Source organism: Cherax quadricarinatus, chromosome 80 (assembly GCF_038502225.1).
Source record: "Cherax quadricarinatus isolate ZL_2023a chromosome 80, ASM3850222v1, whole genome shotgun sequence".
Classification (NCBI taxonomy): domain Eukaryota; kingdom Metazoa; phylum Arthropoda; class Malacostraca; order Decapoda; family Parastacidae; genus Cherax; species Cherax quadricarinatus.
The window spans coordinates 18605626-18620212 of NC_091371.1; the positions used below are offsets into that span (position 1 = coordinate 18605626).

A 14587-nucleotide genomic window follows, 5' to 3' on the forward strand; every position below is an offset into this window, starting at 1 on the left:
TCTGAAAATTACCTTAAGGATAAATATAAACATCAAAGCTATTTTAAGACTTTCAAATTTTACAGCAGTAGTACAAAGAGAAGAGAATATTTTTGTAAAAAAATATATACAAATTACAAAACTCTAGAAATAACTTACTTTTGAGTCATCATTGTCAACCTCCATTGATGTGTTTTTGTCATCAGGAGAAGTTGAATCTTCTCCATTCACCTTAGTGGAGTTATTTTCTGGAGGATCTGCCTCTGTGCCAGGTGCCCCAGGACCAGAGTTCACCGATAATGTAATGCCCTGTGCTAATGCTAACCTTGCAGCTGAAAAATCAGGAATTAAAATATTTACCGCCATTATGCATTTTCCATTTGAATTTATTTTTTACATTAAGGAATATATAGTCGGACTTGAGTTCTGGAAAGGGGAAGTACAATGCCTGCACTTTAAAGGAGGGGTTTGGGATATTGGCAGTTTGGAGGGATATGTTGTGTATCTTTATACGTATATGCTTCTAAACTGTTGTATTCTGAACACCTCTGCAAAAACAGTGATAATGTGTGAGTGTGGTGAAAGTGTTGAATGATGAAAGTATTTTCTTTTTGGGGATTTTCTTTCTTTTTTTTGGGTCACCCTGCCTCGGTGGGAGACGGCCGACTTGTTGAAAAAAAAAAAAAATTAAGGAATAGTGACAATATGAACAATAGTGATCTCACATACAATAAAGTCTGTGAAATGTTGGTAAAATGATTTGAAGAGGCCTTCTCAGTGAAAACTGAAGCAACACCAGAGGCTAAGGAACATGGGGCACCAACAGATACTGGATGCCATCCACACAGCAGGGAGGTAGTCAAGAAACTTTTGACAAGCTTGGATATATCAAAAGAAAAGTGACCTGATGCATCACCATGGAGTCTGCAAGATTGTGCACATGCATTGCCTAAACCACTAGCTATGATCTACCATAAATCAATGGATACAGGAAAGTTAGCAGAGATAAGAAATGCAGCAAATATAGTCCTTATACATAAGAAATGAGACAGACAGGAGGAATTAAACTACACACAAATTTCCTTAACATGCATAGCTTGCAATGTAATGGAGAAACTAATCATGGGAAGAGTGATATTATACTTGGAGAGAAGCAACTTCATAAACAATAACCAGAAGTTCTATGACAAAGAAACAGACATACAACGAGAGATTATTGATGGATTCCTTATTTTTTCAGACTGCATGATGATGTTTGATACCATACCCTATATATAAGAGGCTGTGTCAAAAACCTAAGATTCAGGTGGGAATAATAGGGAACATACTTTAATGAATCAAAAAGTATCTTAGGATAAGGAAGCAAAGATAGACTATCTGGAAAGAAATGACAAAATGGAGAAGAGTAAATAGTGGGGCTCTGCAAGGATAGATATTACGATTAGTACTATTTCTGGTTTATATGAATGACATTCCAGATTGGATTCAGAAATATCTGTTTGCTAGCAATATAAAAATAATGAAACTAAAATCAGGTGGACAAGGAAAAGTTAACACTTAAACGGTCCAAACGTATATATACGTTTTTTCAACATCTGAATGTAAAAAATGTAGATCTTTTTTGTTTTACATTTGAAAACATTTTTTCTTCTTCTTATTCTTTTTAGTAATCTTTACAAGAAAAGGGGTTACTAGCCCATTGTTCCCGGCATTTTAGCTGACTTTTACAACACGCATGGCTTACGGAGGAAAGATTCTTATTCCACTTCCCCATGGATATAAAAGGAAAGTAATAAGACCAAGAACTATTAAGATAAAATCAAAGAAAACTCAGATGAGTGTGTATAAATAAACGTGTACATGTATGTGTAGTGTGACCTAAGTATAAGTAGAAGTAGCAAGACATACCTGTAATCTTGCATATTTATGAGACAGACAAAAGACACCAGCAATCCTACCATCATGTGAAACAATTACAGGCTTTCGTTTTACACCTCTGCAAAAACAGTGATAATGTATGAGTGTGGTGAAAGTGCTGAATGATGATGAAAGTATTTTCTTTTGGGGGGATTTTCTTTCTTTTTTTTTTTGGGTCACCCTGCCTCAGTGGGAGACGGCCGACTTGTTGAAAAAAAAAATTTTCAAAACATGTAAAAAAAAAAACTTTTATTTACATTTCTTTTTGTTATATTTGAAAATATGTAAAAAAAAAAAAGTAGATCTACTTTAGGAGCACTACGAATTTGAACGTCAATCTGTTTGGACCGTTTAAGGGTTAAAAAAGAATCTGGACAAATTACAAGTGGTCAGTATTGCACCCCCTGAATGGGGCCCAATGTTTTTAGTGTATATTGTATGTATATACAATAGACCCTCCAATTTCGTGATTAATCCATTCCAGAGAGTCTGCCGAAAGTCAAAATTCACGAAAACTGAAACCATTTTCCCCATAAGAAATAATGAAATCCAATTAATCCTTTCTAGACACCCAAAAGTATTAACCAAAAATACATTTTTTAGGTTAAATTTATTGTTACATACAGAAAAGAATGACAAATCAATATACACATAAAACAATAACAACATCATACTTACCTTCATTGAAGATTTGTTGGAGGAGGGGAGAGGGAGAAGTTACTATTGTTTGGAGGGGAAATCCCCTTCCATAAAGACTTTATGTACTGAGTCTTTATACAGGGTTACTTCTCTTCTTTGTTTTTTAATGGCACTAGGACCAGCTTGAAAGTCACTGGACCCCTGTCGCACAAAATATCTGTCCAGGGAGCTGTTTATGGCATCTCTAAGATTTGCCTAAAATGGGACATAACATTGTCATTGTATACGTTACTGGCACGGCTTGCAACAGATTTGGTAGGGTGATGCTCCTCCTCAAACATTTGCACCTCACTCCACTTTGCACAAATATCTTTAATCACCAAAGAAGGCACCTTCTCTTTCTTCCTACTCCTCTGAAGCAATTTCCTCAGCTGTGGTCTGCTGTTGCAGATGAAGGTCTTGCAGCTCTTCAGTGGTTAGCTCTTCACTGTGGTCCTCCACCAACTCTTCCACATCTTTGCCACTCACATTCAACCCCATGGAATTCCCCAATGACAACAGATTCCATAATAGGTGTAGGGTCAACAGGGTCAGTCTCAAACCCTTCAAAATCCTTCTCTTGGACACATTCTGGCCACAATTTTCTCCAAGCAGAGTTCAAAATCCTGGAAGTCACTCCCTGCCAAGGCTAGTTTATAAGAGTTATGCATCTGAGGATACTGAAGTGATCTTTACAGAACTCTCTTAGGGTCAATTCAGTGTCTGACATCACATCAAAACACCTTCGAAACATTGGTTTGGTGTAGAGTTTTTTGAAGTTTGAAGTGATCTGCTGGTCCATGGGCTGGATGAGAGGAGTGGTATTAGGGGGCAAGAACTTTACTGTGATGAAACTAAACTCCTCCAACAATTGGTCATCCAAGTCTGGAGGATGAGCAGGAGCACAGTCCATTACCAGGAGACACTTGAATGGCAATTTTTTTCCTGGAGGTATTTCTTCACACTCAGGCCAAACACTTCATTGAACCAATCAAGGAAAATTTGCCTCGTGACCCATGCCTTATTTTTAGCCTTCCACATCACACACAATTTACTCTTGAGGACACTTTTCCTTGAACACACTGGGATTTTCAGAGTGATACACCAGTAAAAGCTTCACTTTGAAATTCCCACTAGCATTACCACAGAACAAGAGAGTTAGGCTGTCTTTAAAAGGCTTGTGTCCTGGAATTGCTTTTTCCTCCTGCATGATGTAGGTCCTCTTTGGCACTTTTTTCCAAAAGAGGCCTGTTTCGTCACAAATGAACACTTGTTCGGGGAGGAATCCTTCATCCACTACATACACCTTGAATTCACGCACAAATTTTTCAGCTGCACATTTGTCTGAACTTGCAGCCTCACCATGCCTTACAATACTGTGTATGCCACTTCGCTTCATGAATTTTTCGAGCCAGCCTTTGCTGGCCTTAAATTCACTAACATGAGCACTCGTTTAAGGCATTTTCTTCATGAGATCGGCATGCAACTGCCTTGCCTTTTCACAAATTATCGACTACATAACACTATCTCCTGCTAACTGCTTTTGGTTAATCCACACCAACAACTTCTCAACATCTTCAATTATTTGCTCTCTTTTTCATCATCAGCTTCCTTGATTTCTTTTACATCCTGGCAAGGTCAGCCACACACGCCAATTTCATATTTTTCAACAATCTCTCTCTTTAATTCTATCGTGTTTCTCACCTTCTTTACCAAAGGGCTGGCTTATTTAGTAGTTGAAAACCCAAAAAAACAATGGGGTGATGCTCAATCGCCTAGAAACAATGCCAGACTGACTCTTGAATGCATCTTTGGGAGGCTTTGTGTGTGCGGGGCCACTGGAACATGTACTGCACGGCAGCCAAATTTAGAGGGAAGTCACGAAAATAGTGGCTATATTTTGACAAAAAAAGTTGCCAATAATCAAAATTCACGAAAATAGAGCCTCACAAAATTAGAGGTATTATTGAATTGACCTTCTCATATAATTTTATATTGCCAATATGTTCATTAATAACTAAAATGAAAACATCTTGCTTTATATTATTATCTGACTTATTATATTAGCTATGTATGTAGGTAGGATGTAACATATTACACTTCACACTGTGCTCGCTGTTGAAGAGTTGTGATTGGCTGTCTGTCGTCACAAACTGCCTTGCTAACTACCGCTCGATTGTTTGTCAGGCGGTACCTCGTGCCATTGCTGAAGTAGCATGGGGGAGTCGCATGATCTCACCTGATGCAAGGCTTGCAGTTCATACCCTTCTCTCTCCCTCTCTCATCTGCTTTAGTCCTAGAAGCACCTCTCAAGCGACTTCTATAAGAAACATCTCTCCAGGGACCTGTCTTGTCTCTGGCTACTTGTTCGTTATTTACACTTGTTCTGGTGAAGTATGGTTTCGCTGGCGAGTTCGAAACGTACCTCTCATTCAGACTTAGTGGTTTTGACATTTTGCAGAGGCTGTGTCATGTGCAGACACTCTTCAACCCTGGTCCCACGCTGAAACTTCTGAGCTACTTTGTGTGGCATCTATGCACCGTTGTAGTCAGGGACTTGGTTATGCTGAACTTAGATTTAGTATTATGGGAGTTTTATGCCTTTTATAAAGTATCTGCTGATGGTCCTCAGGGTTATTATTTTGTCTCCTTGTTCCTGACGCTGTGCGGCTGCTTGGTATATTATTGCTGTTTGGCAAATGTTCCGTCAAATTGTACAAGCTAGCCGTTTTGACTGCCCTGATGGTCAAGAAGATAAGATTATTTGAGGACTAATTGTCAGTCACTATTTAAGTCTATTTCGAGTCGAGTGTTACAGACACATTACAAGCACTTTGAGCATGCATACACACTCATACACTTGTATATATTTGTATCATTCGTATTCAAGAGTACATCTCACCACAGTAAAGTACTCACGATCTGTACTGCACAAAAAGTGCCCTCAGCACTAAATTATCATATGTACAATTCAATATTGCACTACAAGAGATATGAAGGAGCTTGTATCCTAAAATATGTAATACTTATTATCCACCTAGACACCTTTTGTATTAAAGACCTCAAATTTTATTTCACTGGATTATTGTCACCTAGTTGTAATCCCAAAACTCTAGTAGTATTTCACTCAATTCAAAAGATAACCAGACCTGATTTTATTCTGGCAACTTGTTACAAAAACCAGAAACAGGCTGAATGCTAGAGGGGAAAGACCTTCTAGTATTCTCTGGAAATGTCTATACTTCATAGATGTTGCCTTTTTGTTACAGTCAGATAAACAGTTGCTTGAATTCAACCCCCAGTAAGTGCAAGGTCATGAAGACCGCAGGTGCAAAACCATAATGGGTATAAACTAGGGGGACAAAGACTGGAGACTTCACTTGGAGAGAAACACCTAAGGGTGTGTATAGTGCCCAGTATAATGCCAGAGGCTAACATCAGCTGAATAACCTCTGCAACTAATGCTCATCTGGAAAATCTAAGAGTAGCATTCAGGAATCTAAACAGTCATTTCAGGCCATTAATACAACATACATTAGGCCCATCTTAAGAGTATGCAGCAACAGTATGGAACTTACACCAGAAAAAGCATGGTAGGAAACTAGAAATAGTGCAGAGAAATACAACAAGATTTGTTCCTCAGCTAAGGGGCATGACGAATGAATCTAATGACATAAAAGGAGGGATCTTGGTAAGGAAGCAGTGTAGGAAGCCTCCATACACAGTTATTAGAGCAGGTACAAAAAACCATACAAGACTATTAGGGAGTGAATCTGGAAAGCAGCAAGTGCTGCTTTCAGGGCTAGATTCAAAGAAGTGAGCCCTGCAACCCAAAATAGGTAATACATAGAAGTCAAATGAAGCCCTTTTCATGAATCAAAGTATCAGTAATAGCAAGCATGTACCACCATGGTGTAGACACTACCCTACATTAAATATGCTTGTGTTAAAATCCTTGCTATCAATCTTATGACATTGTGGTATCTTATGTGAGCAGTGTAAGCATATAACTGACAAATATAGCTAGTAAGGGGGTTAACAGGACAATGCAACTTTGAAGGATGAAACTAGGAATTTTTAGCTACAAAATGAATATCAAACGATCATTCACCCACCTATTCAAGTTTTTTTTACTCCCTCCCATGCTCTACCATAAAAAAGTATCTTTATGAGGACAGACTGCATAAAAGATTTACAAAAAAAGTAGACTACAATATTTCTAAAAGATATACACTTAAGCTTGACTTCAGTTTGAAAGACAATGCAACTTTGGAGAAAAGGGGAGCTAGAAATGATAGGAAAGGTACATAAGTTATGGACATGCATATATCCAACATGCCTGCATACTGACATCCCAGAATACCCATATTTCTCTTATATTTGGGAAGTGACTTTTTTTTTTTCAACAAGTCGGCCGTCTCCCACCGAGGCAGGGTGACCCAAAAAAGAAAGAAAATCCCCAAAAAGAAAATACTTTCATCATCATTCAACACTTTCCTCACACTCACACATTATCACTGTTTTTGCAGAGGTGCTCAGAATACAACAGTTTAGAAGCATATACGTATAAAGATACACAACATAACCCTCCAAACTGCCAATATCCCGAACCCCTCCTTTAAAGTGCAGGCATTGTACTTCCCATTTCCAGGACTCAAGTCCGACTATATGAAAATAACTGGTTTCCCTGAATCCCTTCACTAAATATTACCCTGCTCACACTCCAACAGATCGTCAGGTCCCAAGTATCATTCGTCTCCATTCACTCCTATCTAACATGCTCGCGCACGCTTGCTGGAAGTCTAAGCCCCTCACCCACAAAACCTCCTTTACCCCCTCTTTCCAACCCTTTCGAGGACGACCCCTACCCCACCTTCCTTCCCCTATAGATTTATATGCTTTCCATGTCATTCTACTTTGATCCATTCTCTGTAAATGACCAAACCACCTCAACAACCCCTCTTCTACCCTCTGACTAATGCTTTTATTAACTCCACACCTTCTCCTAATTTCCACACTCCGAATTTTCTGCATAATATTTACACCACACACTGCCCTTAGACAGGACATCTCCACTGCCTCCAACCGTCTCCTCGCTGCTGCATTTACCACCCAAGCTTCACATCCATATAAGAGTGTTGGTACTACTATACTTTTATACATTCCCTTCTTTGCCTCCAAAGATAACGTTTTTTGACTCCACATATACCTCAACGCACCACTCACCTTTTTTCCCTCATCAATTCTATGATTAACCTCATCCTTCATAAATCCATCCACCGACACGTCAACTCCCAAGTATCTGAAAACATTCACTTCTTCCATACTCCTCCTCCCCAATTTGATATCCAATTTTTCTTTATCTAAATCATTTGATACCCTCATCACCTTACTCTTTTCTATGTTCACTTTCAACTTTCTACCTTTACACACATTCTCAAACTCATCCACTAACCTTTGCAGTTTTTCTTTAGAATCTCCCATAAGCACTGTATCATCACCAAAAAGTAACTGTCAATTCCCATTTTGATTTTGATTCCCCATAATTTAATCCCACCCCTCTCCCGAACATCCTAGCATTTACTTCTTTTACAACCCCATCTATAAATGTATTAAACAACCATGGTGACATTACACATCCCTGTCTAAGACCTACTTTTACCGGGAAGTATTCTCCCTCTCTTCTACACACCCTAACCCGAGCCTCACTATCCTCATAAAAACTCTTAACAGCATTTAGTAACTTACAACCTATTCCATATACTTGCAACATCTGCCACATTGCTCCTCTATCCACTCTATCATATGCCTTTTCTAAATCCATAAATGCAATAAAAACTTCCCTACCTTTATCTAAATACTGTTCACATATATGCTTCAATGTAAACACTTGATCTACACATCCCCTACCCACTCTGAAGCCTCCCTGCTCATCCGCAATCCTACATTCTGTCTTGCCTCTAATTCTTTCAATTATAACCCTACCGTATACTTTTCCTGGTATACTCAGTAAACTTATTCCTCTATAATTTTTACAATCTCTTTTTGTCCCCTTTCCCTTTATATAAAGGGACTACACATGCTCTCCGCCAATCCCTAGGTACCTTCCCCTCTTTCATACATTTATTAAACAAAAGTACCAACCACTCCAACACTATATACCTCCCCCTGCTTTTAACATTTCTGTCATGATCCCATCAGTTCCAGCTGCTTTACCCCCTTTCATTCTAAATAATGCCTCACGTACCTCCACCACACTTATATTCTGCTCTTCTTCACTCCTAAAAGATGGTATACCTCCCTGACCAGTGCATGAAATTACTGCCTCCCTTTCTTCCTCAACATTTAAAAGTTCCTCAAAATATTCTCGCCATCTACCTAATACCTCCCTCTTCCCATCTACTAACTCCCCTACTCTGTTTTTTACTGACAAATCCACACTTTCCCTAGGCTTTCTTAACTTGTTTAACTCACTCCAAAATTTTTTCTTATTTTCATTAAAATTTCTTGACAGTAACTCTCCCACTATCATCTGCTCTCCTTTTGCACTCTCTCACCACTCTCTTCACCTTTCTTTTACTCTCCATATACTCTGCTCTTCTTATAACACTTCTGCTTTGTAAAAACCTCTCATAAGATATCTTTTTCTCTTTTATCACACCCTTTACTTCATCATTCCACCAATCACTCCTCTTTCCTCCTGCCCCCACCCTCCTATAACCACAAACTTCTGCCCCACATTCTAATACTGCATTTTTAAAACTATTCCAACCCTCTTCAACCCCCCCACTACTCATCTTTGCACTAGCCCACCTTTCTGCCAATTGTCGCTTATATCTCGCCCGAACTTCCTCCTCCCTTAGTTTATACACTTTCACCTCCCTCTTACTTCTTGTTGCCACCTTCCTCTTTTCCCATCTACCTCTTACTCTAACTGTAGCTACAACTAAATAATGATCCAATATATCAGTTGCCCCTCTATAAACATGTACATCCTGGAGCCTACCCATCAACCTTTTATCCACCAATACATAATCTAACAAACTACTTTCATTACATGCTACATCGTACCTTGTATATTTATTTATCCTCTTTTTCATAAAATATGTATTACTTATTACCAAATTTCTTTCTACACATAGCTCAATTAAAGGCTCCCCATTTACATTTACCCCTGGCACCCCAAATTTACCTACTACTCCCTCCATAACATTTTTACCCACTTTACCATTGAAATCCCCAACCACCATTACTCTCACACTTGATTCAAAACTCCCCACGCATTCACTCAACATTTCCCAAAATCTCTCTCTCTCTCCTCTACACTTCTCTCTTCTCCAGGTGCATACACACTTACTATAACCTACTTTTCACATCCAATCTTTATTTTACTCCACATAATCCTTGAATTTATACATTTGTAGTCCCTCTTTTCCTGCCATAGCTTATCCTTCAACATTATTGCTACTCCTTCTTTAGCTCTAACTTATGATTAATATATAGTAGTTAAGCATAATCTTTTGGCCTGCTCCTGTGTATGAGACCAGGACACTTCAGATGCCAAAGGTGAGAGAATAACTTCTGGCTCAACCACATGTTCAAGAAACTGAAGTGGTATAAAATTCAAGAGCTACAAAGTATGAAATGTGCATGATCAAAATTGTAAAACAGTTTACTTCTTGAATTTACCTTCTAAATCTTTCATAGCTTGAGGTTTTTCCCAGACAGATTCTTGTGTTTTAGAATTGTAGTAATAATTCCTTCCATCAGGAGCTTTGTGCTCTGTCCAATGAGCAGCCTGTGCTACCATTTCTGGATCTAAATTGGAGTCATCTACAGATGACGAGGGTGCTCCTTGGGTGACAACTGTTGTACTGCTAGCAACCACAACACCACTGTTTGTAGCTTTTACCATACTGTCACTACCTGGACCACTGTTGCTGTTACTACCAGGAATACTGCTGTTGCTCTGTTGACAAACCAAAACATTGTCAGTAGTATTTTAAAATAAAAATAGACAATTTATAAAAAATAATCATTTTCCCCAATACCAAATAACTTATTTTAAGGACTTTAGCAAGAAAATTATACTCACACAATTTTGCATTTAGACAACTACCACTGAAAATTCTCCAAAGAAGATTAAAGAAATTTTAAACACATAAGCAATTTCCAAAATACTAAAAAATTTAAACAAAGCAAAAAATTTAAATGTGTAAAATAATAAATAATAATTTGGGTTTTTCTTTCTTTTTGGGCCACCTTGCCTCAGTGAGAAACAGCTAACGTGATAAAAAAAAATTGTACCATCAAAAGAATGCTTTCCAAACATTAATTACCAGTTTCCCTAACACTTAGCACAACATTCCAATTTTCAACTCTAAAAAAAATCATTCATTCCTGATCTTATCAATATGAAATAACATTTTTGTTTTTTGTCACTTAGACACCTAAGTGCATCAGCAAAAAAAAAAAAAAACTAAATTTAACATATTACAAGACAAAGCCTTATTAACCCTTAAACTGTCCACACACAGATCTACATGCACGTGTGTAGCGCTAACGTAGATTAAAGTTTCATTTTTCATTCCTTCAAATTTGGTGCAATAGGCCTGAGTTGCCTAGACGTGAAAAAATGGGTCTGCGCAGTATGGAAAAAAATCGGGGACCACTAGTACCTTGTGAGAGCGCCAGTTCAACTGAACGCCACCTAGAGCAAATGGCATGGAAAACACTAGGGATTCACTGACGTCACGTTGTATTAACACTCCCATTTTAAGAGGAAAGTAAAAATAGGTTAAATAAATACACGAGTGGATGTGGGTGGGTGCGAGTCCGACATGACTAGCTTGTGCTATTAGGTCAGATGTCGTGCTTCCTTTGGTGGATGTGACCTGACTAGGTGGGTCAACTGGTCTAAGCCAGGGGGGTGACAGGGACCTGCCTTGCATGGGCCAGAACGCCTGCTGCAGTGTTCCTTCTTTCTTATGTTCTTACGTATTCGGCAGACTGGCCAGCTGGCCGGCTGGCTGGCTTTGGCTGTCTCTGCATCTTTCTGTCTATATCTGTCTGACTTTATCTCTATCTCTCACATGTACACATAAGTACAGTTATTCTACATAGTGTAAATTACTTAGGATAACCCAAAAATTCCAGGCAAAGTGCTATACAGTGTTTGTAGATATAAGACATAAACATGAAACAAGTAAGCTCATTAACCAAAAACCAACAGGTTTACCAGCCGCTCCCTGAGACAAACAGATAGAAAGACACACACACACACAGGAAGACAGATAAACAGACAGACATGTTTGTGTGCAACAGCAAAAACAAATTAAGTGAGGGTTCCCTGCAGCAGCTCACATTCATCAAATGTCACTGGCTGTCACCGGTTATCTCACGCTTGTCATAACACCATTCTTCAAAAAGTTTCATATATACTCCAGCATGTGTAAAACATTGCAAAGACATATAAATACTTTGTATATATTTCTAGACAATAGTAAATGACCCAGACAGGTGAAAATATTCACCTGTCAGTGTGATTGTTACTATTTGAGTACTATTTCAGAACATAGTATTAGTGTCAGAACAAAGATTGGCTATGAAATCACAAGAACTATTATAAATTGTAATTATCAGAGCATAAAAATTAAATAAATAAATAAATAAATAAATAAATTAATAAATGTATGAAAGAGGGGAAGGTACCTAGGGATTGGCAGAGAGCATGTATAGTCCCTTTATATAAAGGGAAGGGGGACAAAAGAGAATGCAAAAATTAAAGAGGAATAAGTTCACTAAGTATACCAGGAAAAGTGTATGGTAGGGTTATAAATGGAAGAATTAGAGGCAAGACAGAATGTAGAATTGCGGATGAGCAAGGAGGTTTCAGAGTGGGTAGGGGATGTGTAGATCAAGTGTTTACATTGAACCATATATGTGAACAGTATTTAGATAAAGGTAGGGAAGTTTTTATTGCATTTATGGATTTAGAAAAGGCATATGATAGAGTGGATAGGGGAGCCATATGGCAGATGTTGCAAGTATATGGAATAGGTGGTAAGTTACTAAATGCTGTAAAGTTTTTATGAGGATAATGAGGCTCAGGTTAGGGTGTGTAGAAGAGAGGGAGACTACTTCCCAGTAAAAGTAGGTCTTAGACAGGGATGTGTAATGTCACCATGGTTGTTTAATATATTTATAGATTAAGGGTGTAAAAGAAGTAAATGCTAGGGTGTTTGGGAGATGAGTGGGATTAAATTATGGGGAATCAAATACAAAATGGGAATTGCTTTTTGCTGATGATACTGTGCTTATGGGAGATTCTAAAGAAAATGCAAAGGTTAGTGGATGAGCTTGGGAGTGTGTGTAAAGGTAGAAAGTTGAGAGTGAACATAGAAAAGAGTAAGGTGATGAGGGTATCAAATGATTTAGATAAAGAAAAATTGGATATCAAATTGGGGAGGAGGAGTATGGAAGAAGTGAATGTATTCAGATACTTGGGAGTTGACGTGTCGGCGGATGGATGAAGGATGAGGCTAATCATCGAATTGACGAGGGAAAAAAAGTGAGTGGTGCGTTGGGGTATGTGTGGAGACAAAAAAACATTATCTATGGAGGCAAAGAAGGGAATGTATGAAAGTATAGTAGTACCAACACTCTTATATGGGTGTGAAGTTTGGGTTGTGAATGCAGCAGCGAGGAGGCGGTTGGAGGCAGTGGAGATGTCCTGTCTAAGGGCAATGCGTGGTGTAAATATTATGCAGAAAATTCGGAGTGTGGAAATTAGGAGAAGGTGTCAAGTTAATAAAAGTATTAATCAGAGGGCTGAAGAGGGGTTGTTGAGGTGGTTTGGTCATTTAGAGAGAATGGATCAAAGTAGAATGACATGGAGAGCATATAAATCTGTAGGGGAAGGAAGGTGGGGTAGGGGTCGTCCTCGAAAAGGTTGAAAGGAAGGGGTAAGGGAGGTTTGGTGGGAGAGGGGCTTGGACTTCCAGCAGGCATGCATGAGCGTGTTCGATAGGAGTGAATGGAGATGAATGGTTTGGGACCTGACGATCTGTTGGAGTGTCAGCAGGGTAATATTTAGTGAAGGCATTCAGGGAAACCGGTTATTTTTATATAGCAAGACTTGAGTCCTGGAAATGGGAAGTACAATGCCTGCACTCTAAAGGAGGGGTTTGGGATATTAGCAGTTTGGAGGGATATGTTGTGTATCTTTATATGTATATGCTAATAAACTGTTGTGTTCTGAGCACCTCTGCAAAAACAGTGATTATGTGTGAGTGAGGTAAAAGTGTTGAATGATGATGAAAGTATTTTCTTTTCGGGGATTTTCTTTCTTTTTGGGTCACCCTGCCTCGGTGGGAGATGGTCAACTTGTTAAAAAAAAAAAAAAGAGAAATCAGCAACACTTCTGCAAGTGGCAGGACTGGACATTGCCATCAGGTGAGCATCCAGAGCCAACTTCGCGGTCCTATATCTCGGTAAGTACTGGTCGCAAAAAAATTTTTTTGTTCTTATACTACACATGACATTGCCCTATTTAAAAAAAAAGATTTATTTTTCAAAATACAGTGGACCCCCGCATAACGATGGCATCACATAGCGATTATTTCGCATACCGCTTACTTTAATCGCAAAATTTTTGCCGCGCATACCGATTAAAAACCCGCTCACCGATTTTCGTCCGAGACGCGTCCAATGTGCGCCCTCAGCCAGCCTCACATGTGCCGCCCGTGCCATTGTTTACCAGCCAGCCTCCGCGGTAACATCCAAGCATACACTCGGAATATTTCGTATTATTACAGTGTTTTCGGTGCTGTTTCTGGAAAATAAGTGACCATGGGCCCCAAGAAAGCTTCTAGTGCCAACCGTACACCAATAAGGGTAAGAATTCCCATTGAAATGAAGAAAGAGATCATTGATAAGTATGAAAGTGGGAGTGCGTATCGCCGACCTAGTCAAGTTGTACAAGAAACCCCAATCAACCATCGCTACTATTGTG

At 38.8% G+C, this 14587-nt stretch overlaps 1 protein-coding gene across 6 annotated transcripts in view; it reads right to left on the reverse strand.

The window, feature by feature from the left end:
- The window catches only part of LOC128702366 (transcription elongation regulator 1), a 219576-nt gene that overhangs the window by 104120 nt on the left and 100869 nt on the right, over positions 1 to 14587 (reverse strand). For all 6 annotated transcript variants that reach the window (XM_053796594.2, XM_053796597.2, XM_053796599.2 and 3 more), the window contains 2 exons: positions 10264 to 10543; positions 139 to 311 (listed from right to left, as the gene is read on the reverse strand). In XM_053796594.2, coding sequence (XP_053652569.1) covers positions 139 to 311; positions 10264 to 10543 — 453 coding nt within the window. The remainder of the gene's footprint in view (positions 1 to 138; positions 312 to 10263; positions 10544 to 14587) is intronic.